Here is a 20,343-nt window from a genome sequence, read left to right on the forward strand (position 1 = left end):
CAAAAGTCTGCCTATATCATTAATAATACAACCCAGAAAATAAATCAGATGAATTCCGGTACAAAATATAAAACTTCTCATGATCCCATCACGCCCAACTCTCCAGAACTTTCTTTGCACCATTGACTAGTGTGGCCTCTTTTCCCTGGGGAGTTGGAGAATCCTCGACTAGCTGCTCCAGTACAGGTTTAACTACTGCCTGGAGCTTCGCAACATCCTCTCCGCCCTTGTACCTTCCGACTTGCCAGAGCAAGGAACAAACGTTGATGCGAACTTCGACTGGAAAGTTGACGGGGTTATCAAAGTTTCTCAGAACTGCAACAAGCATCTCTGCCGCACTTCGAGGAGTGGGGAGCTGGCCGCGTGTAGAGGGTGTAGTGAGCGTAGGTGAGCTGACGTCGCTGTTCGAAGAGGTGGATGCAGATGGAGGCTCTGTGGGGGGTGGCGAGGGCAAGTCAAAGGATGCTAGAAGAGCTGTCAAGACAAGAGGTCCTAAATAACCTGTAAATGCATGATATACACAATAAATAACGAATTTACGCACTTCCTGTCTTCTGCGTGCTGATTAAACTAAGGGCAATAACACCTTCGTTTACAAGAAGTGGATATTTGGCGCTATGTGCAACAAGACTTGCAAGAGCAGAGGCGCATTCCTGCGTAAGGACACTTTGAATGGCAGCCTGCCGCTTTCGCTGCTGCGTAGTATTGTCTTCGATTGGACTCTGGAGTCCTGGCCCATCACCAGCCCACAACAAAGACTTGACGACGTTTACCAAAACCCTTGTGCCCTCACTCTTGACAGCCACAGTATCGGAGCGCTTGAGAAGAGACATGATTTGCGACAGTCCAGTAGGTGTTCCGGCAGGTCCCGCGCTTGGGAGCACTAGAGCGAATGTGCTTTCCACTGGAAGACTACCATTTGAGTCATAGCTCGAGACAGCGTCAAATTATCCATACCATTAGCCCCACACATATGCTTGACCACACCAATTGCGCTAAGTTGAACAATTTCTCCCATCTTGTCAGTCTTCTCATCCCATACCCCACTCCGCGAAACACTCTGTACGATACTAGCTTCACACAGTGGCGTATGAATATCAGGAGACGGTGATGATTGTGCCATATGCTTGAGAAGCCCGATAATGCCGTGTTTCAACTTGATGTCAATCGCGGGAGAAAGAAGATGGGTAGAAGCTAGAACGGGCGCTAAGGAGTACGGCGGCGATAACAGTACTTTGGCGTGTTTTTCTAAGTTGAGACATCAGCTATCGGTTGCTTTACGAAGGTGGGGGTTAGGAATCACCTCGTCGTGCTAAGTTACCTAAGGAAAGGCTGGCACAAATAACGAGATCGTCCCGATGGGGTGCAGAAGCATCCTTCCCAGTCCCGTTCATAAAGAAGACGTACTGCTTGATCCAGCTCACCATCCTGGAAACAAATTCGCCTCCGGGTTGTGTAGGATCAGAATCAGTCCACAATAGCTCATCTTTGCTATCCTCCCCTGCGACTTCCACTACGGCTTTGACAAGCGCGGCCTTACAGATATCGAAAGCCTTTTCCATGCGGTTTCTTTCACCGTCTGTTATAACCACCGAAGTACTCCATGAAGCGGGATAACCACCGTGCTCAATGAAGTCCAATATCATCCGGAAACAAGGAACGCTACCATGTTCGGAAGGTGAATAAAACCCACGAGCTAGCGAGAGGCGAACGTCTTCAGCATCAAGTGACAAGGATTCTATCAGAGAGCATGATTCCTCGAGTACGTCGAAATCGCTGTGTATAAGCGTATTGTATATCTGGGAAACTGGTGAGAAAGGCGTCTCCGGTGTTGCTGTAAAGGGATGTGTAAACGCGACAAGAGGAGGGGTCAAGAAGGGTAGAATATCGGAAGAGAAAACCTGGCGGATTTCTATATGCAAGGAAATAAGGTGAGTGCAACGCTGAAGATGCCAATCACAACTTGCTTTCTTCCTTGCCGTCTTGTAACTCTGTGAGGGTTCTCCAAGCCCAGTTCGAGAGAATGCTACGTATAGTCCATGATTCTTGCACACTTTCCAGCGTTTGCTCCGCCGAGGAGGCCCCTTGCCATGACCCAGGGGGGTAAATGGATGCCGACAGTTTCAGCACAGTGCCTGCGACTTGCATGGAGATCAATTTATCCTTGACGGCATCTTCCCTGCTGTTTAATTCAACACATCTTACACAGCAGATAAGACTGCGCACCGAAGCCAAGACTGGCATTGAGAAGCACCCCAATTGCAGTCCGGACGACCTTCAGGTGATTGATCGAGAGAGGTAAGGGTTCAGTTTGGGGAGTAGAAGGTATCAGTTTCGCGTAACCCTCCAACAGGGTCACGACGGCCTGGAGAAAGCCGGCGCCTAACAAAGCGCCACGATTATCATCTGGAAAGACGCGTCAAAAAAAGTCGGAAGACTTAGAGAATGGATAAGCACCATGATCCAGGCATAAGTTCGCCCCCACACGGAGGATTTCAAGAACAGGTATGGTGTAGAAATCCTCCAGAATGGAGGAACGGGTATCATGCAGCTCAAGCCCCAGAACGTCCGTGAGAGTTTGAGGAAGGGAAGTTCTGCCTAATACTGTATGTATATCATCTGTTGACAGAATTTCGAACTACTGTGTTACCCAGGATGCAAATGAAACATACGATGTCCATCCTTGGTCCGTAACGCGTTGGCGAGATCATGAGAAACGATGGTAATTCGTTCCCAAGACGCTCTCGAGTTTGATTCACGGACATCTGAGAGAAGACGAGATAATTCGGCCTCCAGGTCTGTCGGAGATGGTGAAGACATGAGGGAGTGGTGGTGGTATGAAGCTGAGTTGTGCTACACCTAACAGCCGGAAAGATCGATCATGGTGGCTGTGCAGCCGGATCGAATTTAATTGTCTACATAATAATGATATAATTTATCTTTACTCTTTTCCCCCTCAACGCCAGTAGGGAGGTGCGCTGCCATGTGACAACACGATACGACGCGCCTCATCCAACGCCTGTACAACGGCGTCCGGAAGCGGCCCCTTCAGGCTGTCCTCGCAGTTCTGTCTCAGCTGGCTAGCACTGCTCGCCCCCAAAATGACACCGTCTTCTGGTGTCAATTTGGAGTGGTGCTGACACCAGCGAAGAGCTATCTCCGTTAAACGAAGGTTATGTTCAGCCTATCAAAGATTGAATTAAGGAAAATGCGGGTTTAGATGGCACCTACAGCAATACCTTTCAGGTATTTCATAGCTTCAAATTGACCTTTTTGAAGATAGCGAGCTCGGTATTGATCACCCTGTCTCCCAGGCCCAAAACGACCCTCCGCTATGGGATCATCGGGTGATTGAATCTTCCCAGCAAAAAGGCCTCCCCTAGAAGCACGAGACCAAGTTAAAGGGCTTCTCGTGTCGTTGATGACAAAAACTTACGCGAGTGGATTGTAGATGACCAAGCGAAGTCCGAATTTTCGCGTGCAGGGGAGGAGTTCGGTCTCCATCTCTCGTGTGATAGCATTATACATCCTGAGCATTCAAACTTTCGTTTCAAAAGATGTAAAAGCCACTTTTCTCACTCACACTTGATAAATCTTGGGGGTAACATATCCTTTCGCCTTACAAATTCCAACTACCTCAGCAACCTGTGGGCATGAGGAGCTCACTTCTATGAACAGTGCTCATAGTACTAACCTCCCAGGCCGCGTAATTACTAAGACCAAATATTTCACTGCCAGGAAGGTCAGTGCATCATCCAATAAACTCCGGGATTGGACTCACAAAAGCCCTTCGCGATACAGTTCATCCACTGCTTTCAAAGTGTCTTCGAAGGGGATACTTCGGTCTGGAGCATGCAGGTACAGGACTCTGACTTTTTGGCGATTCAGCGCCTTCAATGAAGTCTGGAATGTTTCCCTTAATGCATGGGGAGCGTGATCGCCGGATTTGACAGGATACACCCTTCGTCGAAGAATCAATGAGAGCAGAAATCAGATGATGACAATCTCACTTGGTATCGATTGAAGCATCTTGGAGGTTTAGTTGAGACAGCAGCTATATAGTTGAACGTCAATGCAAGGACGCATAAGAGTCGAGGCACTTCACTTGTTCAGTAGTTCTACCACAGTATATCCTTGCAGTGTCCAATTCCTTGTGCCCGAAGCTGAAGAAAGTATCCAGAATGTCTTGAGCTTCCTTCTTGCTAGTGACGCGACTAGCGGAGGATCCTGGAAGACCCAGAGTCATGGTTCCCTATAAAATACGTCAGTAATGCGCTCCCAGTCAGATGCGACACAGTATATACAAAAATAAGTGGGATCCGAGTTCGTGCCAACATATTGAGAAAATATCGAGATGGGAGTTTGGAAGATAAGATAATTATGAAGAGCCATCAAAAATAGATGCGATCGCGTGAACTTTGTCTCTTGTAGTCATCCACTCGTCACTCACTTCCTCCAATAATCCCTAATTTACCGTGAAATCATGGCTGGTCCCAGGAAATCCAAGCTCAGGAAAACTGGAAACAGTCTTCCGCCGCCGCCACCGCCTGGGGTAGACGATGACGACCTTATGAACGAGCTCATGGCTCAGCTTGATTCTCGAGACCAGACTGTCCAGACTGAATCCGCTACTGTACTACAAGATATGACGTTGGAAAAGGATGTTGAAAGCTCAGAAAAGCCTCAAGGGAAGCGCTCCAAGGACCGGTTCAAAGAGCGTCAGGTAGGCCTGGTCTTCCCGTCTACCACGCCAACTGACAGTGCATCGAAAGGCGCGGAAGGCAGCTACTCTGGCGAGTTCCTTCTCGCCAGATGATCCAGAGGCATCCCGTAAATTAGAACTGGAGGCAAGGCAGGAGGAGGAATCTATCAAACAAATATGCACTGAATTGAAGGTCCAGATACACGAGGCAAGTGTTGCATTAACTCTCGATGAATTGGATTGAACAATCGCCAGATTAATCCAGATGGACATTGTCTTTTCTCAGCCGTTGCGGACCAGCTCAGTTTACTCGGAATCCTCCAACCTGGCCAAGCAACCCATGTTGCCGTCCGCCTAGCAGCGTCCAACTATATGCTATCCCATCCCGACGATTTTCTTCCCTTCTTGCCCTCAATCGGCGGCGAAGACGCGGCAGGCTCCTACGATGGAGGCCTGATAAGTTCCCGCGAGTTCGAACAGTATTGTACAACAATTCGTGATACGGGCGCATGGGGTGGTGAACCCGAAATTCTAGCTCTGAGTCGTGCCTTCAATGTTCCCATACATGTCGTGCAAGGAGGCACACCGCCGGTTGTTGTTCATCTTCCTAACGACACGCCTGGAGAAGATGATGTTCACATTAAACGTGCCGTGCGTATCAGTTATCACCGGCGGATGTATGGGCTTGGAGAGGTAATAATGTTATTACCTCACCATACATATACTTACCCTATGTCCAGCATTACAACTCCCTCCGTCCATCATCTAGTCTAACAAAGATGACTCGGGTCATCGAAAATATTCTGTCATGATGTTCATAATGTTGGGTATGGTACAGAATTACAATATAATCAAAACAATAAGTCATCCTCTTCACCATGTCTTCCCCTGTGATCTGCAGCATTCATGGGCTTGGGTTCATCCGCCAGATAGCTGCCGAAGGCGCCGCCGAGATTGGAATATGGGTCATTGTTTGGTGCGCCCCTTGGTTCCTCATCATCATCATCGGGCACTATCCCTACCTCACTCCCGTCATCGGCTGGGTGGCTCCCACCTGCATCATCGTCTCCATGTCCAGACTTACTGGGAGGGGCCGGTGGCTCTGCAGCAACGGCGGGTTCAGGTTTGTCCAATCCTTGAGAATGTGATTCAACAGGTCCAGGCCCCGGCACCGTGACGAGAGATGGTGGAAGTTGGCTACGAGCCAAAGGAACGAGCACCGCTCGTGAATGCGCATTCAATGCCGGACTATCCTTCAGAGCCTTACCGGCAGCGTTTCTGATGAATGTCTGTGATCATAAGTTAGTCCAATATATTTTCCACTGCTAAATGAATGCACCTCGGGGTTCTTGTGATAAATGCTGCCCAAGGTGCCAGTGTGTAAAAGCAACTGATCAAGGGCTCCTCTATCCATTCTATCGGAATCGGTTGTTATTGCAGGCTTCGGAGCCAGAACGATTTCTCCCGCAGCTGAAGGGTTGAGAGCTAGCATCCGCCAGTACATGAAGCCTCGATCCCGGAGATCAGGATTATCAATGTCTTCTGTGACCCATTTGAGCACTTTATGAACCAGCTCCTTGACTTTATCCATGTGGCTTTTATATGCAAACAATTTGACAACTGCGGTCAAAAGCGCGAGTTGAACCTAGAATAGTAGATTTTAAGTTCCTGGCAGGTAGACAAGAAAAAACAAACTCACCTCGACGCTTTCGTCAGTGTACGTATAACACAAATCATCTAGCAGTTCGTCCGCATTGTCTATAATATTGGCGAACTGGCCAATAATCCATACCATTGCAGCCTTGGCCTCAGGTTCGTCTAAGACATCGAGGTTTTCGCACAGCGTTGGTATGATGCCTTCGTACTTCCCAGGGTACCGTCGGAAGATGTCCTTGATGACAATGGTAGCTTCTTGCACGACGTATGTCACTTTAGTCTCGATGAGACCGAGTAATGTCTGTATGCAATTATCTGACGCGGCCTCAACTTTGATAGCTAATCGGCCAATGGATCGTACAGCCTTTCGTACGAAGTCGATGTCAACTTCTGAAGCGTATCTAAATCTATATTGAGCTTGATGTGCATCATTGTGTCGAAGGTACTAACTCTTGTAGTTCGTTAAGCACTTCGTTGGCATTTTCAGCCCGAGCTAACCGATACATGATTTCCAGTTTGGCAAGTTTGACATAGATGGGATCGTTGTACTTGCAAAAGAACACTCTGACATCGTTCTTCAGAACAGCTGGTCGTCGTTGGATGATGAGCAATATGTTGCGCAGAGCAACGTACTGCACTTCTGGCCCAGAAGATAAAAGGGTGACTAGATAATAAAGCATATGAGTAGACGCTACAAACATTATGATCAACATACCTAGAGGCGGCCCCATTTTCTTGCATATATGATCTATGAGCTGTCGATTTTCCATGTAGTTCATGAGGTAGAGCAGGGCTTTGATAGTCGTGAGGACAACGGCCGAATTGCCAGTGTTGCAGCTGTACGATGATGCGTTCACCGAGCATTTCGGCGTCAGCACATCGTTCTGGGACATATCGTAGAAGGGAATCTAGAATGTAGATTTGACCCCATCTGTGAGGATCTCAGAGAGTGTAGATGACCCATAGGATACACGACTTACTCAGAACTTTCCCCCAAAGCTGCTAGAAGCTTGTTCGTGGTAGCCAGATTCAACTTGAAGATGACACCATCCTGGCGGTCACCTATTTCTGATAGAGCAGCAACGGCATTTGCTACGACGGTAGCGTTGTTGTCCAACATCAAGTCTCTCAAGAGCTCAACGAAACCACCTTTCTCAGCCCTACGGGGATCTGCTGCGTAAAGCTTTGCTACGCATATGGCTGCTGTTTTCCGTACATAGGCATCGCGGTCTTTTAGAGCATGCCGTAGATTGTCAGAGAGAGCATCTGTCACGACTGGAATGGGAATGTAAGACATGGTTCTGATGGCGAGAGCGCGGATGAGGGGATTGCGGTCGCTACAGTCCTAGAATATTTTAAATTTTCAAGTCCTCAAAGAGAGCAAATAGCTACCTGGAGGAAGTTGGGAATGACCAGGTGTATTTGATCTGGTTTCGTCCGACCATAGCTCACGAGGAAGAGATACACCACTGAAACGATTAGAGTGTGTACAGACCGGAATCGTATTATGGCTCACTTTTCTTGATCTCAAGCAAAGGAGTTCCAAGACATTGGACAACATCCGTGAACAACGGTGACACTGCAGAAGGAAACGATCCATTTCAAGTTGGCCAGACGACGGAAGCAAGTGCACCAACTATCATTGCCCATGGTGATATTCGCGACAATCTTCTTCAGTACAGTCCTTCGCTTCTGGAACTTCTTGTCCTTTGCTTCGGCCGCGTGTAATTCGGCTCGAAATTCCTGGAAAATGCTGCTCAATGGCCAATTCCAGGAGAGGTGAGGTGCCACACACTTCTATCTTTCCTCGTTGGAAGAACTTGGCATCCTGACCGGGCTGCGCCATGTTTGTCAACTATGAGTGAGCTCGTCGAGTTGAGCAGCCGTCGAAGATGCCGATGTTCGATGTAGCAGTCCAAGCGCGGTGTGTGACGGATCGTGACATGTCTCGTCTGCACCGACCGCCTCCCACCAATCAACGCTCCCGAGACACGCTCAACCAGGCGTTGCATTTTCCGGTTGACTCTGCTCTCAAGAACCTCAAGAAATGCAGGAATCATTTGAAAACGATTCTTGCTACTTATCAGGATGAACGTGAAATTCTGGAGCGCTTGTACTACAAGGGAAAGAACCAGCACCGCTCAGCTTTATTCTGGAAGCGTGTGGTAGAAACTCGTCGATACAGCAACCGCCTCAACGAATTAGACCCTGTCATGCTAATAGATGATATGCAACAGTCATTCTTCGATGCGAACTCGGCTAATATGTGAGCTCAACTGAACTGTCTGTGATACCCTTTTTGACGCGACGTTCCAGGAAAAAAGCGCTTAAAGGCGCATGGACGTGCTATCCGGACCACAAGTTCGTTTCATACATGCGAAACCGATTAGAATTGATATCTGATTTCGCTTCAAAGGTCGTTCTATTTACTGGAAAACTGTACTGATCGCTGAGCGAAAACTAGACACACGCGCGACTGAGTCAGGCTTATAGGCACGTCCATGTGCAGTATTTGGATCGGCAGCGCTCATTTTTTAAATAGATCACTAAGTCTCGCTATGCAATCGGGGGCGTTCATTCAGTACATTGTCCTCTTGGTTGCTATCATATCTCGAATGGATATCCTCACTGTTGAACTACTAGCGGGAATTCAGCAGGCATCTTCAACCGTTCGACAACTGCATGATATCTTGAAAAATGTAAGTGTAGGAAACGATCGTTTCTTCTTGGTGTTTCATGTGCCCATTCACAGCTAGCTCACACCACGTCGCCCAAAGTGATGTTTCAGGGCCTTGATATAATCAGCATGGATCCCGCACAGTTGGACCCCAGTGCCTTGGGCTGTTTAGTCTCGGACACGATTACGTCGGAAACAGATGCACCCAGGACACCCGCCCCGCTTCCATCAGTTACTCGTATGGCCGTCTCTTCTTCCTTCTTCGGGTAGTCACTTATCAATGAATCACTCAGATGATTCTTCCCTTGACGGTGACCGCAGCATGCTTGCACAAGCAGAGGAGCCAGTGGAGATTATTGTTAAGAGGAAAAGGACCAAGAAGAAGAAAGATGAAATTGATGATATCTTCGGTTTCTAATCCACTCTGTGGGTGTCAAACCTGGTTCATTGTAGTGGCTACCTAAAAAAGGTTCCCGGAATTTGTACCAAATAGTAGTACGAAGAGAAGTGAAAAAACAAAGAAAGATGAGATCACATCAACGAAAAGGAAGAGCTGTTATAGTCCAAAACTTGCACGGGGAATCAACGGTATATGATCATATTCTATAAAGTCCATGTAGCCAAAGGAAAGGAAACCTTTTCAGAACCTCCTCGAAGGATATTCATGACAGTTACACAAGGAAGAACGTAGCCGCAACAACCATGATGGCAACAAATGCCTTTGGCGATGTCACAGCACCAGCACCGTTCTGCGTAGATTGTGAAGATGCACTGGCAGAGCTCGAGGCTGCCGCAGAAGCAGGAACACTGGAAGTGGCGGCTGGCGAAGAAGACGCCGACGCAGAGGACGACGCGGTACCTGCAGCATTCTGAAGTGCTGCAGCCACGTCATCGGGAATCATCAAAGGAGTGCTAGACGCCGAGCTGAGGTCGATTGAACCGTCTTCCTTCATAACTTCAGGGTTCATGGCCAAAAGGTTTCGAGTATACAAGACGTTCTCCATGACAGGCTCCTGGGCCCATGAAGGGAGCTGAGCCATGTCAATGTTCTGACCCCAAGTGCTGGCGGGTTTGCCGGATGTCATGTTGTTAGTGTAAGCGGCGTAGTTTTTGACAGTGGAGCTCTGCAAAATCACAAGTTAGTTACCACGTATAAGATATCGTGTTAGACCCGCACATTAGCAGCAACACTCTGCATCATTCCAGCGACCGACGTCGAGGCCATGGCAGCATTAGGTGGGTTACTGGAATTGTAGTCGATTAAGTGAACGTCAAATATGCTAATAGGATCAACAGCTTACATGATAGCGAACATACCCTTCTGACAGTGCGTAGGAACACCGCAGTAGTAGAAGAGCGGGTTTGTATCATTGATGACTTGGGAAACTGTAAAGCAGTAAGTATGGGCGCGCATTGCGAATGACGTAGTACACTGACAGGTGAAGTCCTTGAGCTGAACTCCGGATGTGAAGGGATTGTCAGATGTCTTGTTGCAAGGAGCAAGCTCAGAGCTCTTAGTGACAGTGTGGTTGTTCGCACCCCATTGGAACACAACTGTGTCTCCGACGGAAGCATTCAAAGCGAAGGGGACATATCGCAAGACACCTTGTGTAGGCGCAACAATAACTGTGTGAGTCGCACCAGTACCCGAGCTACCGGAGGTTGCTGTGGCAGTTGGCGCAGTATATGTAGCAGCAGATCCTCCGAACGACGCAATGCATTCTATAGAAGATGGGTATAATGAGACGGTGCACGCGTACATGCGAGAATCACTTACGTTGAACACAGTTATCGTACGAACCCCAATTCTGGCTGCCGGAACCATAGGTAGCGGCCGCGGTGGTCATCGCGGCCTCAGTGGTCATTGCTGCTTCAGTGGTCATCATTGCTTCGGTGGTCATCGCTGCTTCCGTAGTCATCGCTGCTTCACTAGACATCGCCTTCGACATCATGGTTTCAGAGGTCATCGCAGCAGCAGTAGTAGCCGCAGCCCCATAGCCACCATTCGCCGGCGAGCTTGCAGCGGTAGCTTCAGATACGGATTGACTGCTGAGTATTAGCTGATGTGTTCAGAAAGAACAAGATAACGTTTACCTCTGGAGCTCAGCTGAATCAGTAAGCGGTATGCCATTTGGTGCCGAGACTCCGACTTCCTGGCCAAGTGCACTGTCGGGTCTGGGTAGAGCAAGCGTAAAGCCAGAAAGAATGGCGGTAGCACCGATGAGAGGGAGAATGAAAACCATGGTTGAATAATGAAAGAATAAACCGTAGGGGTGTGAATGTCGTAGGACTGTGAGCAGAAGAACCTCCCTGGAGGATTAGAAGAAAATTCTCTATCGAAGAGGTGATCTGTATCATCATGAGTACGCGTGAAGATGGTAAGGAGAGCGATACATGCCTCAAGGCTGAACGAAAGAAAGGATGCCGAGTCAACTCGACGTTGAAAAAGACGAAGGAAATGGGAGGGAAAAGAAACGAAGATGCGTGGAAAATAACGGCGGCCGCATTTATAGGATGTTCGGATGAGAGGGATCCATGGCAACATGATTCCCATCCGCGGCCAAAATATCTCCTACAGCCCCTGACTAACACAGGTTATGAATGGCTCTGATTCCTCTCGCCGTGATTGGTCGGATTTGTTGCTGGTGTTCCAATCTGCCAATCCATGAACGGACATCTCGGACGCTCGTTGCTACCTTGTTTTTGAAACCAAGTGCCACTATCGCATTTCCGCGTACACAAAGGGGTCTCTCCCAGGTGCAGCTGTACAACAATTGTCACTGGTATTCAATAAAATAAGTCTTACAAAACGAAGAGAGCCACACTACGAAAAATCGCCAAGAATAAGGTCCGTTCCCTGTCCCACACCTCCGGTTGTGTACACGCGGTTGCATCAAGGTTGCATCAGAATTGAATGGGTCGTTCATCATCCAATCAGTCACCTCATCGTGACCTCGTTGCAGGTCCTGACGGTAATCCAATCCGGTCTCGCTGGCTGATATAATGGTCAATAGGAGGATCGCGATTGGCCCGTGGGTTGACTGCACTTCGTTTGGCGTCTCGGAGTGCTTTCAAACGATCTGTCGCTTTCGATGGCGGGTAATCATCCGCATAATTAGGTCTATACGTTCGTTCGAATCTCGAAGGAGCGGGAGGAGTGACAGTTGCTGCGTCGTAAATATCGCGGAGACCTCTCGGACGGGGTAGCTCGGTAATTGGATTCTCAGCCACCTCATATCTATCATACCGAGAAAGCGGTGTACGCTCATGCTCGTCAAAGAGCCATGCAGGGAGATCAGACGGATCGCGAGCCTTTTCAATGTGATAGGCTTTCATTGCACGCGTGAGGCGCGACTCCTGCCCTGGAGGTGTCTCTGCAAAATCGTTTCCAATTAAACGCGTGTCAGATATAACTGTCTGATACTCACCCTCGCCTGACATAGTTGTAACATTGGTAGCCCAGGCTTTGCTGACACTGACGGTCAGAGTACTTGCTGCTGTGGCAACCCGACTCCAAATAGTGGCACCGTCGCCAGTGTCTGTCGAACTAGCTTGCGGCTGACCATAACCTTCGACAGCGTCAGCTCAAACTGCAACTAAAATACCTTTAGGAACGCACTAGATTCAATGGCATTTGATCGCATAGGCCGTCGGGTACGAAGAGACTGTCCGGCGTTCCCGGCTGACCGTTGCTCGTCGTCGTCAAGGCTTGCGAGAGAAGATGAATAGCTTGCGGCAGGCTTCATACGATCGAATAATGATGGAGCAGGCGAAGACGCTGACGATTTGCCAGACGAGTGATAAGAAGTGGCGTCAGATAGAGGGTCGTAGGACTGTTTAGTGTGCGAAGATGCCCATCGTGACTGTGGCGACGGCACTGGGCGAGAACGACCGCCTTGAATGGACGGCGTAGATTTCTGAGGGCGAACTCGTCGCTGTACAGATGGTACTCGACGGCGACCGTCCTCTCCATCAAGTCGGTAACGATCCCTGGAACGCGAGCGTCGGGGGTTGCTGGGTAGCCCGCCAGCGTGAGAACGGGTAGACATAAATTATTCCAATAACGAATAGAGAAAACGATCAGTAAAGGTAATAATACACAGACCAGCTGGAATTATGAGAGAGCGAACTGAGACGAAGAGGGAGAGGAATCTGTGGAGCACAGCCACATACATCCCGAACAAATCGGAGGCCGGACCGGTCACCCTCGAACGACTTCACCGCAACTGTTACTTTGTCCAAGTTATACTTGATAGACCACTGGCTTCATGAAGTATTTGGCTAGCGAATGGCCATTTGTTTCCGTATATATTTTCGTGTCTCAATGGACCTCTTAGGCTCGACACCACCTCATTGCCGCTTCAAGGTGGTGACTCAGGGTCTCATTCCTACTGGCGTCTATTCCTCTGTGGGCCCAGCACTTCTTTCGGCTTCAGTGCTAAATAAATCCTTGTGCATGCTTTTCCGCCAACTAACTGGCTGCACCGAGACGTCACGGTTACCACTCGTCGACGTGCTAATCACTCTGGACTCTTTCGGTTGCATTTTCCTCCGAGCCGTTTCTTCTATCGTTTGTGGATGAACACGTACGAAAGAACCGGTATCATATTGGTTCCATCTCAAAAAATGCACAGTTGATGCGTTGCATACCCTCAAACCTTTGTCGCTTCCGTGTCGCTGTGCGAAGCCATCCTGTTATGTACACCGCGGCTTGCAGCGCGGAAAAATAACCGATAATCCTTGTGACCCATACCATGCCTTCGAAGTCCAGTTTCTTAACTTATTGCTATCATCGGTTCACTTTTTCGCAAGCATGGCGTCAGTGAGCGTCATTGCATGGTGGGGTGCACTTGTGCTAGAAACCATGGGAGAAGCATTGCTTCTCGTTTCATTATGCCTGAGTCGAAACCGCCTACGTATGCACGATCTAATTCCCAATTCCCCCCTCCGATCGACCGTATTTGCTCAAAAAGGCGATACCGGATTCATCAGAACAACACGTAAGTACTGTTGTATACCTGTTTAAACTACTGAAGGGGCGGGCTTTCTAGCCCGGCTGGCTGCGTTGCTCATGGACTAGAATCGATAACGGGTACAGTCGCGACTGTCTGAATGCGTGGGAATGATGATCACGGACAAGATACGGATGGCTTTCCGTACGCCTTTAGCAGCACGGACCAGATCTCTCTCCGACCTGTGTAGGTTCGAGTCAGATGCCTTCCGACCTTCGTGTCGTACTAAAATCAGCCAGATACCTTGGACGGCAACGTAGGTCTCTTGCGATGATTTAGGCAACTTTGTCAGCCTATGTTCTTATGTCTTTGTTCTCTCTTTGTGGAGACTCCAGACTGCTAGAGGACTTCTTGGCGTGCGACTTCTTTCTGCCTGTTTGCCGTTTGTCAGGTTTCCAGGCATATGAATGACACCAAGGCGCATGACAAGACCTACAAGGGGAAAATATGCGGACCACGCTGAGGGCTTCTGGAAAGATGCTTGGATCGTTTCACGAACACATTCTGTCCTATGTGGCAGCTGTTTTGTGGAGCAGGTTTTCACCCTTGTGTCTATGTTTAAGATAACGCAGTGCTTGCATTGGCATGTTCAAATCCACTATAGGATGACATGAGGAGAATCTGTAGGTAACCAGTATTCCGAATTCTTCATGTATCAATGATGCCCTTTGACAAGACTGGTCCGTATTCTGGCGCTTCACGGGCAACAGGCGCAACTACGTTCCGGTTGATCCAGCTGAGAGAACTACGTTAGCGAAAGTCGCAGGAATGAAGGTTGTCGGTCCGAGCTTCCGCAGAAATACACCTGAGAACTTTCTCTTGAGCTGTCGAACGTCAATCGCAGTAGCCTCCTGCTAGCAACTGTTACAGCTTAAAGTAAGGCTAATGAACTGCTTCTTTCTCGGTTATACAGTCTAAAAAGCCGTACTGCCCTCTGTGAGCACAATATTCAATTTTTGATGGGCTATAGTTGCACCGAGTCTGGATTCCAAGGATGATCGATGATCTACTGAGTCAATTGGCATTACATGACGCTAGCCGCGGTAAGTATGCCTTTCAGTAATTGAGATACCAAAGAGCGCCTGGGCGGTGAGTCGCCTGTCAAGCGAGCTGAACAGTGGACGCTGCTGACAGGACGCAGCGCCTGATCCCCCTAATCCGAATTCCCTGAGCCGACGGGCCGACCCGTATCAGCACTTTGAACATTGTGAGTGGACGGTTCCCCCCGCTATTCCGATATGGGTTCCTTATGAAGCTTGAAGTCGCTATCCAACGGAATCAAACAGTGTCCTCCTTCCTTCCACCGCTATGCTCACCGTCCGACGTGTCGCCTGTTCTGCTAAATGGTCTCGTCTCGCCAGCACCTCCGCACCTGGAGATAAGTATAAAGTCATCGTAGTTGGCGCTGGTACACCTTTTTTCCACATCGATTGCACCGTTTTCCCAGGCTCACATTCGGCCAGGTAGCGCTGGCTTATCTGTCGCCAATCAGGTGTACAATCGCTTCAAATCTGCTGGAAAACCACTGAACAGCGGAGACGTTGCCGTTATTGATGCTGCAGAGTTCCATTATTATCAAGTGAGCATTCCTCCCGAAAGAAAATGACATAGTCTAATTTGTAACAGCCTGGATGGCATGTCATCTTCCGTTCCGATAATTCCAGCGTCTGACTTCAACTAGGACCTTGGTAGGCTCTGGTCTCAAACAAAAAACCGAAGTTCCGCCGACCAATGGCATCCCTGATTCCCAAACATTTGACCCATGTCAACGAAAATGTCAAGTCCTTTTCTCCCGAATCCTCTTCGGTAACGACGGCATCTGGGCGCAGTCTCACTTATGAGACGCTCGTGGTTGCGACGGGCCTCCAGATTAACTGGAGTGGCATCCAAGGACTTCCCCAGGCACTCTCTGATTCGACATCCGGCGTCTCATCTATCTATTCGTATGATACTTGCGACAAAGTCTGGGCAGACATTGAATCCATTCGGTCTGGTAATGCCGTATTCACGCAGCCTGCTGGGGTTGTCAAGTGCGCCGGAGGCAAGTCCCTGGATGAATACCTAGTATGTCATTGCTAACTGACGTTTTCAGCTCCTCAAAAAATCATGTGGATGGCCTGGGATAGGTTCAGAAAAACCGGTAGGAGGGAGAACATCAAGATTGATTTCTACACTGGGATGCCCACCATGTTCAGTGTCAAGAAGTACTCGGATGCTCTAAATGCCCTTCGCGTTGAACGTGGCGTCGGCGGTCACTTCCAACACAACCTTGTCGCGATTGACTCTGCCAACCACAAAGCCACTTTTGCCAAGACTGACGGATCAAAAGTCGATGTGGACTACACCATGTTGCACGTTACACCTCCGATGGGTCCCTTGGATTTTCTCAAGGGCTCGCCCATTGCTGACAGCGCAGGATGGGTCACCGTCGATCAAGGTACTCTGCAGCACACGAAGCCAGAGTACGCCAACATCTTTGCTCTGGGAGACTGCTCATCCTTGCCCACGTCTAAAACTGCTGCGGCGATCACCGGACAAGCTCCCGTCCTGACCGAAAATCTCTTCTCTTTCATGGACACAGGCAAGATTAGCAACGCAAGATATGATGGCTACACCAGCTGTCCGGTGCGTCGCGTCTCGTCTATTCTGGTATCTGTAGTGGTCTGACCTATTTCTAGCTTTTGACCGGATACGGTGAACTAATGCTCGCCGAATTCAAATACGGGCTTGAACCGAGTGAGACATTCTCGTCCTTCGTCGATCAATCAAAGAGCCGGAGGTAATTCTATTTCGTCCCCTGCCCAAGTACGACACTAAAAACTTTACTCCAAGATTGTTCTATCACCTCAAGAAGGTATGACATTGGCTCTGGCCCGTGAATAATTTACTCATAATTGCACAGGATATTTTCCCCGCCACTTATTGGCAGTTCATGGTAGGTGGTTGTCTCTTCTCATGGATGTCTCCTCAATCTATGTCTTTCTTCAGGTTCACGGGCAGTGGTTTGGTACCAGAGGGATCTTCAGGCCCCGCTTCTAAAATGTAGCGTAATTTGGTAGACGATGTCATTTCAAGTTCGTGGGAATACATAGATTACTAATGTTGGCCTTTCTGGGGTTGTTTTCTCACGACATCGTGTCACAACTGTGACTACGCATCTTTCACGAACACCACGAGGATCTCTGTTGACAGGCTGAGCCGACAATGTCGACGCGGCTCACTACGACCCAAGTCATCGAGCAAGGACGATATCTAGACCCAGACTTTGAGGCATCTTCACTGACGGTATCTCAGCTCATGGGCGTCCTTCTTCACCACCGTGTCAACTTTCCAACACCATACTCTAAACCAAAGCTCGTTCAAATCTTTAACGAAGAAATCAAGGCAAAGTTATCGCCTCTGAAGCGTCAGCGTTTGAAACAGCAAAACAGCATTGCAAGCGATGATGGAATAACTGACGGTGTAACGGGGCAACCACTGGCCGGTAGTAGTGAAACAAAGGTGAGGATGTCGCGTTTTTATTGTATTCGGTCTACTGACTCTGTGTCAAGACTACCGCACCAGTGAGGAGGTCTTCCAGGCGTTTTTCTCGTGCCCCAACACAAGAAGCGGAGTCCTCTCCGCCTCGTCCTGATCCAGTGCGTTCATATCTTCAATTCTAATTTTGACTTGTCTAGAACATAGACTTGACAGCCCAAACGCCGTCGTTCTTCGGCACAACCAAGCTTGGGCGGTCCATCGCGTAAATCCACCGCCAACAAGGCACCAACGCTGGTCGAAGAGAGTGAACCTGAGGAAGAGTTACCGGTTCGCAAAGTTGGAAGGAGCAAGAAAGCTGTGAGTGGCGTATTCTATCTCTGAGTCAACGTCTGATATGATTGTGTTCTCGCAGTCCGATACTGCAGGAGCATCGAGTCGTCGAGTCTCTCATACTGTGTGTAGCAAGGCTTCTCTCCAGTGAATACTGATTCAACAGTCAAACAGGAAGACAGTGGCTGGGAAGACAATAATGTCTTTCAGTCTGGTGCCGAATCGTCATCGCCAATGCGTCCTTCGCCTGTACGTCCGAGAACGAGGCGGCCGCTACGGCAGTCGCGAAAATCTTCTTCGGCCCCTCCCCAAATGGTCCCTTTATCACCACCTCCGCCTGCTGTGGGACCAGGCGGTTTACACCGATCACCTCCCCAATCCCGGTTTGAACCCCAGCTGCCATCCATCATATCGGCAGGATCGCGCTTATCGGTACCAAGGTTCTCCACCCCCAGTCCTCCGCACCGGGAACCAGAAAGCGAAAACAAGGATGAACCAGTCGGGGAAGCTATACCCGATGATGACCAGGGCATAGTTGAAGCGGACGAGGTCATGGATCATGCTGTTGACCATGAAGCCAACGAGGAACCGGATGCTGTTGAGGATCTTCCGGCCTCTGCTATATTACCTCTTCGAGGACAAGATGTAGTTGAACGTCTTCTCGCTCAAGCACAGAGGCCACCTCCACCCGCTCCGCTGTCACCTGCGATTCGATTGCTCCTTCTAACATTCTTCGTGGGGTTCGTAGCCGTGATCTGGAATTTTAAATTGCAATCCGTATCATTTGGTTACTGTGACCCCGGGAGTGATACAAACCCTTTACTAGAAGAAGCGAGAGTCAACCGGAAGGCCATCGAATTGTGCAACCGCGAGAACAGGAGTCTTCTACATGTGGATGTCGAAGGAGATTCAACGCCGTGTCCGTTACCCCCCATCCTGCCAACGTTCTATCCCGATTCATGCACTCCATGTCCGAGTCATGCGGCATGCACCCGGGACAGCGTGACATGCAATACCGGTTACATGTTGCGTTCTCATCCGCTGGCTTTCTATTTGTCGCCCGTATCTTCTCGGAACGACATAAATCTGTCGCTTTCATCGCCACCCAATGATCTTGTCTGGAGATTGGTTCACGAACTAGTTGATGGATTGCCTGGGTTTCCAAGTGTAGTTCTACCTCCCTCCTGTGTGGAAGATCCGAGACGCCAGAGGAACATCGGGACCTTAGGCAAATACATTGATAACGTTCTTGCAGAGAAACGAGGCGAGATTCTTTGTGCGGGTAATGCAACTGACGTCGCCGATGTTGATGGTGGGGACGCGAAGAAGTGGGGAATGCCCCTTGATAGTCTCCTAGATCTCATGTTGAGTTTGACACCGGTGAGTAATACTGTCATTCTATTTGCCAATCTAGACTCTGAGTATCTTGTAGGCTCACCTCATTAAAAACTTTGACGACCTGTTTACCGAAGCTATTCAGCAATTGGTAGAATGGGGTGGTGTTATCATAAGTGAAGATTCCAGGTGCGTTCGTGTATCTCACGTTATAAATTTGTTTTTCACCCATTTGTATTCATCTCCAGCGGTGACCGGTACATTGCACACAACACTCCTAAACTCAGTTGGGCGTGTACCGTGAGAGTCAAGTCTCGAGAAACATGGATCGCATGGCGATTGACGCTGTATGGTACGTTTCCGGTGCAACATGCTATGCAGCGCCACTAATCATTCCTATTACCGCTAGGCCTGCTTGCTTTTGGCGTTTTCACACTCCTAGCCCAGCGCAGAAGAGCCAGAGTCGAGGAGGATGCTAAACGCGTAGCGGACCTTGCTGACTACGTGCTTGCAAAGCTCAAATACACGGAACTAGGGCATCATACGGATCCCATAACTGTACCATTCCCGTACGTACCATCCGTCCGGCTGCGCGATGAGGTCATGCCCCTCGAACCTGAATGGAGGAAAAGGGAGCTATGGGATGAGGTAGAGAAAGTTGTTGAGAGTAATGCGAATGTTCGAGCGAACATTCAAGAGGTGTATGGCGGCGATGAAATGAGGGTGTGGCGGTGGGTTGGAAGTCACCCATTCACCGGCATGCAGACCCCAAACAGATTCAATGTTGGGGCCCAAACGGCTGACGACGGCACGGGTGCTCGATGATAGTATCTTTCATTCTTGTTTACTTTTTCCTATCGCTCGTCGTTTATCTATGTAATAAGATATTAGGTAGTTCTACTGTTCAATACACATACACGGCATGCGCCGCATCGATTGTCCTTCCATACTGAATGAAGTACTTCCGTGAACGCCACGGATGGCGTGTTATCATCGACGTTGAGCGTTTCACTCAACTGAGGAGAGTCGTCTTGACCACAGAGTGGCAAAAGGGGCAGTCTATGAATCTGACAGGTACATGACGACTTTCTTACTGGTCAATCCCCGAAAAAGATCCGTTATTGTGTTATACTTGTGCAACAAAGAAGTCG

General features: G+C 49.0%; 9 protein-coding genes across 9 annotated transcripts; 4 read left to right on the plus strand and 5 right to left on the minus strand.

Moving 5' to 3' along the window:
• Positions 1-88: 88 nt before the first annotated feature.
• Positions 89-2,820, minus strand: EV420DRAFT_1269168 (uncharacterized protein; the record flags this gene model as incomplete). The annotated part of the gene is given in 9 exon segments (XM_060467485.1): positions 89-492; positions 545-904; positions 958-1,248; positions 1,304-1,901; position 1,943; positions 1,961-2,174; positions 2,227-2,406; positions 2,458-2,619; positions 2,673-2,820. 9 exon segments carry the CDS (start codon positions 2,818-2,820, stop codon positions 89-91), a joined length of 2,358 nt encoding a protein of 785 aa, XP_060331877.1.
• Positions 2,821-2,849: 29 nt separating this feature from the next.
• On the minus strand, positions 2,850-4,376 carry EV420DRAFT_1537163 (Aldo/keto reductase). The gene is made up of 9 exons (XM_060472927.1): positions 4,305-4,376; positions 4,106-4,252; positions 4,011-4,054; positions 3,782-3,961; positions 3,695-3,731; positions 3,584-3,645; positions 3,437-3,529; positions 3,232-3,379; positions 2,850-3,184 (listed from the first exon to the last, which is right to left on the minus strand). The coding sequence occupies exons 1-9, from the start codon at positions 4,335-4,337 to the stop codon at positions 2,957-2,959; spliced, it is 972 nt and encodes a 323-aa protein (XP_060331878.1). The 5' UTR covers positions 4,338-4,376; the 3' UTR covers positions 2,850-2,956.
• A 32-nt stretch (positions 4,377-4,408) lies between these two features.
• EV420DRAFT_1537170 (uncharacterized protein) lies at positions 4,409-5,566 on the plus strand. The gene is made up of 4 exons (XM_060472928.1): positions 4,409-4,723; positions 4,773-4,910; positions 4,958-5,395; positions 5,443-5,566. The coding sequence occupies exons 1-4, from the start codon at positions 4,484-4,486 to the stop codon at positions 5,512-5,514; spliced, it is 888 nt and encodes a 295-aa protein (XP_060331879.1). The 5' UTR covers positions 4,409-4,483; the 3' UTR covers positions 5,515-5,566.
• Positions 5,554-8,302, minus strand: EV420DRAFT_1629093 (adaptin N terminal region-domain-containing protein; the record flags this gene model as incomplete). Its single annotated transcript, XM_060476080.1, has 11 exons — positions 8,154-8,302; positions 7,996-8,101; positions 7,875-7,937; positions 7,751-7,827; positions 7,339-7,703; positions 7,174-7,289; positions 7,074-7,151; positions 6,809-7,022; positions 6,402-6,759; positions 6,042-6,347; positions 5,554-5,991 (listed from the first exon to the last, which is right to left on the minus strand). Exons 1-11 carry the CDS (start codon positions 8,202-8,204, stop codon positions 5,554-5,556), a joined length of 2,172 nt encoding a protein of 723 aa, XP_060331880.1. The 5' UTR covers positions 8,205-8,302.
• On the plus strand, positions 8,089-9,580 carry EV420DRAFT_283504 (uncharacterized protein). Its single transcript, XM_060481526.1, has 6 exons — positions 8,089-8,624; positions 8,675-8,774; positions 8,823-8,851; positions 8,901-9,057; positions 9,111-9,273; positions 9,329-9,580. The coding sequence occupies exons 1-6, from the start codon at positions 8,251-8,253 to the stop codon at positions 9,451-9,453; spliced, it is 948 nt and encodes a 315-aa protein (XP_060331881.1). The 5' UTR covers positions 8,089-8,250; the 3' UTR covers positions 9,454-9,580.
• A 22-nt stretch (positions 9,581-9,602) lies between these two features.
• EV420DRAFT_283523 (uncharacterized protein) lies at positions 9,603-11,652 on the minus strand. The gene is made up of 7 exons (XM_060481527.1): positions 11,434-11,652; positions 11,130-11,384; positions 10,813-11,081; positions 10,473-10,757; positions 10,337-10,421; positions 10,213-10,279; positions 9,603-10,159 (listed from the first exon to the last, which is right to left on the minus strand). Exons 2-7 carry the CDS (start codon positions 11,276-11,278, stop codon positions 9,707-9,709), a joined length of 1,308 nt encoding a protein of 435 aa, XP_060331882.1. The 5' UTR covers positions 11,279-11,384; positions 11,434-11,652; the 3' UTR covers positions 9,603-9,706.
• A 326-nt stretch (positions 11,653-11,978) lies between these two features.
• EV420DRAFT_1268567 (uncharacterized protein) lies at positions 11,979-12,569 on the minus strand (the record flags this gene model as incomplete). Its single annotated transcript, XM_060467452.1, has 2 exons — positions 11,979-12,409; positions 12,464-12,569. Coding segments are annotated over 2 exons (537 nt in total), but the record flags the coding sequence as incomplete, so codon positions are not given.
• Positions 12,570-15,113: 2,544 nt separating this feature from the next.
• On the plus strand, positions 15,114-17,164 carry EV420DRAFT_1537185 (FAD/NAD-P-binding domain-containing protein). Its single transcript, XM_060472929.1, has 6 exons — positions 15,114-15,455; positions 15,511-15,626; positions 15,740-16,088; positions 16,140-16,672; positions 16,726-16,803; positions 16,950-17,164. Exons 1-6 carry the CDS (start codon positions 15,356-15,358, stop codon positions 17,091-17,093), a joined length of 1,320 nt encoding a protein of 439 aa, XP_060331884.1. The 5' UTR covers positions 15,114-15,355; the 3' UTR covers positions 17,094-17,164.
• Positions 17,165-17,251: 87 nt separating this feature from the next.
• Positions 17,252-20,017, plus strand: EV420DRAFT_1269105 (Man1-Src1p-C-terminal domain-containing protein; the record flags this gene model as incomplete). Its single annotated transcript, XM_060467484.1, has 8 exons — positions 17,252-17,548; positions 17,599-17,685; positions 17,741-17,884; positions 17,940-17,985; positions 18,024-19,237; positions 19,290-19,381; positions 19,441-19,544; positions 19,602-20,017. The coding sequence occupies 8 exons, from the start codon at positions 17,252-17,254 to the stop codon at positions 20,015-20,017; spliced, it is 2,400 nt and encodes a 799-aa protein (XP_060331885.1).
• Positions 20,018-20,343: the final 326 nt, after the last annotated feature.

The sequence above is a fragment of the Desarmillaria tabescens genome (assembly GCF_030435595.1).
Source record: "Desarmillaria tabescens strain CCBAS 213 chromosome Unknown EV420scaffold_14, whole genome shotgun sequence".
In the NCBI taxonomy this organism is placed as follows: Eukaryota; Fungi; Basidiomycota; class Agaricomycetes; order Agaricales; family Physalacriaceae; genus Desarmillaria; species Desarmillaria tabescens.

Coding starts and splice junctions, on each gene's coding strand:
- EV420DRAFT_283504 (XM_060481526.1), top strand. CDS start 8,251: ATGCCGATGTTCGATGTAGCAGTCCAAGCGCGGTGTGTGACGGATCGT. Junction 8,625..8,674: donor GATGCGAACTCGGCTAATAT/GTGAGCTCAACT, acceptor GCGACGTTCCAG/GAAAAAAGCGCTTAAAGGCG. Junction 8,775..8,822: donor TATCTGATTTCGCTTCAAAG/GTCGTTCTATTT, acceptor AGCGAAAACTAG/ACACACGCGCGACTGAGTCA.
- EV420DRAFT_283523 (XM_060481527.1), bottom strand. CDS start 11,278: ATGGTTTTCATTCTCCCTCTCATCGGTGCTACCGCCATTCTTTCTGGC. Junction 10,758..10,812: donor GTACGATAACTGTGTTCAAC/GTAAGTGATTCT, acceptor CATCTTCTATAG/AATGCATTGCGTCGTTCGGA. Junction 10,280..10,336: donor AAGGGTATGTTCGCTATCAT/GTAAGCTGTTGA, acceptor CTACAATTCCAG/TAACCCACCTAATGCTGCCA.
- EV420DRAFT_1537170 (XM_060472928.1), top strand. CDS start 4,484: ATGGCTGGTCCCAGGAAATCCAAGCTCAGGAAAACTGGAAACAGTCTT. Junction 4,724..4,772: donor ACCGGTTCAAAGAGCGTCAG/GTAGGCCTGGTC, acceptor GTGCATCGAAAG/GCGCGGAAGGCAGCTACTCT. Junction 5,396..5,442: donor GGATGTATGGGCTTGGAGAG/GTAATAATGTTA, acceptor CCCTATGTCCAG/CATTACAACTCCCTCCGTCC.
- EV420DRAFT_1537185 (XM_060472929.1), top strand. CDS start 15,356: ATGCTCACCGTCCGACGTGTCGCCTGTTCTGCTAAATGGTCTCGTCTC. Junction 15,456..15,510: donor AGTCATCGTAGTTGGCGCTG/GTACACCTTTTT, acceptor ACATTCGGCCAG/GTAGCGCTGGCTTATCTGTC. Junction 15,627..15,739: donor CAGAGTTCCATTATTATCAA/GTGAGCATTCCT, acceptor GGACCTTGGTAG/GCTCTGGTCTCAAACAAAAA.
- EV420DRAFT_1537163 (XM_060472927.1), bottom strand. CDS start 4,337: ATGTTGGCACGAACTCGGATCCCACTTATTTTT. Junction 3,732..3,781: donor CTGTATCGCGAAGGGCTTTT/GTGAGTCCAATC, acceptor CCTTCCTGGCAG/TGAAATATTTGGTCTTAGTA. Junction 3,530..3,583: donor ACCCCCAAGATTTATCAAGT/GTGAGTGAGAAA, acceptor TTGAATGCTCAG/GATGTATAATGCTATCACAC.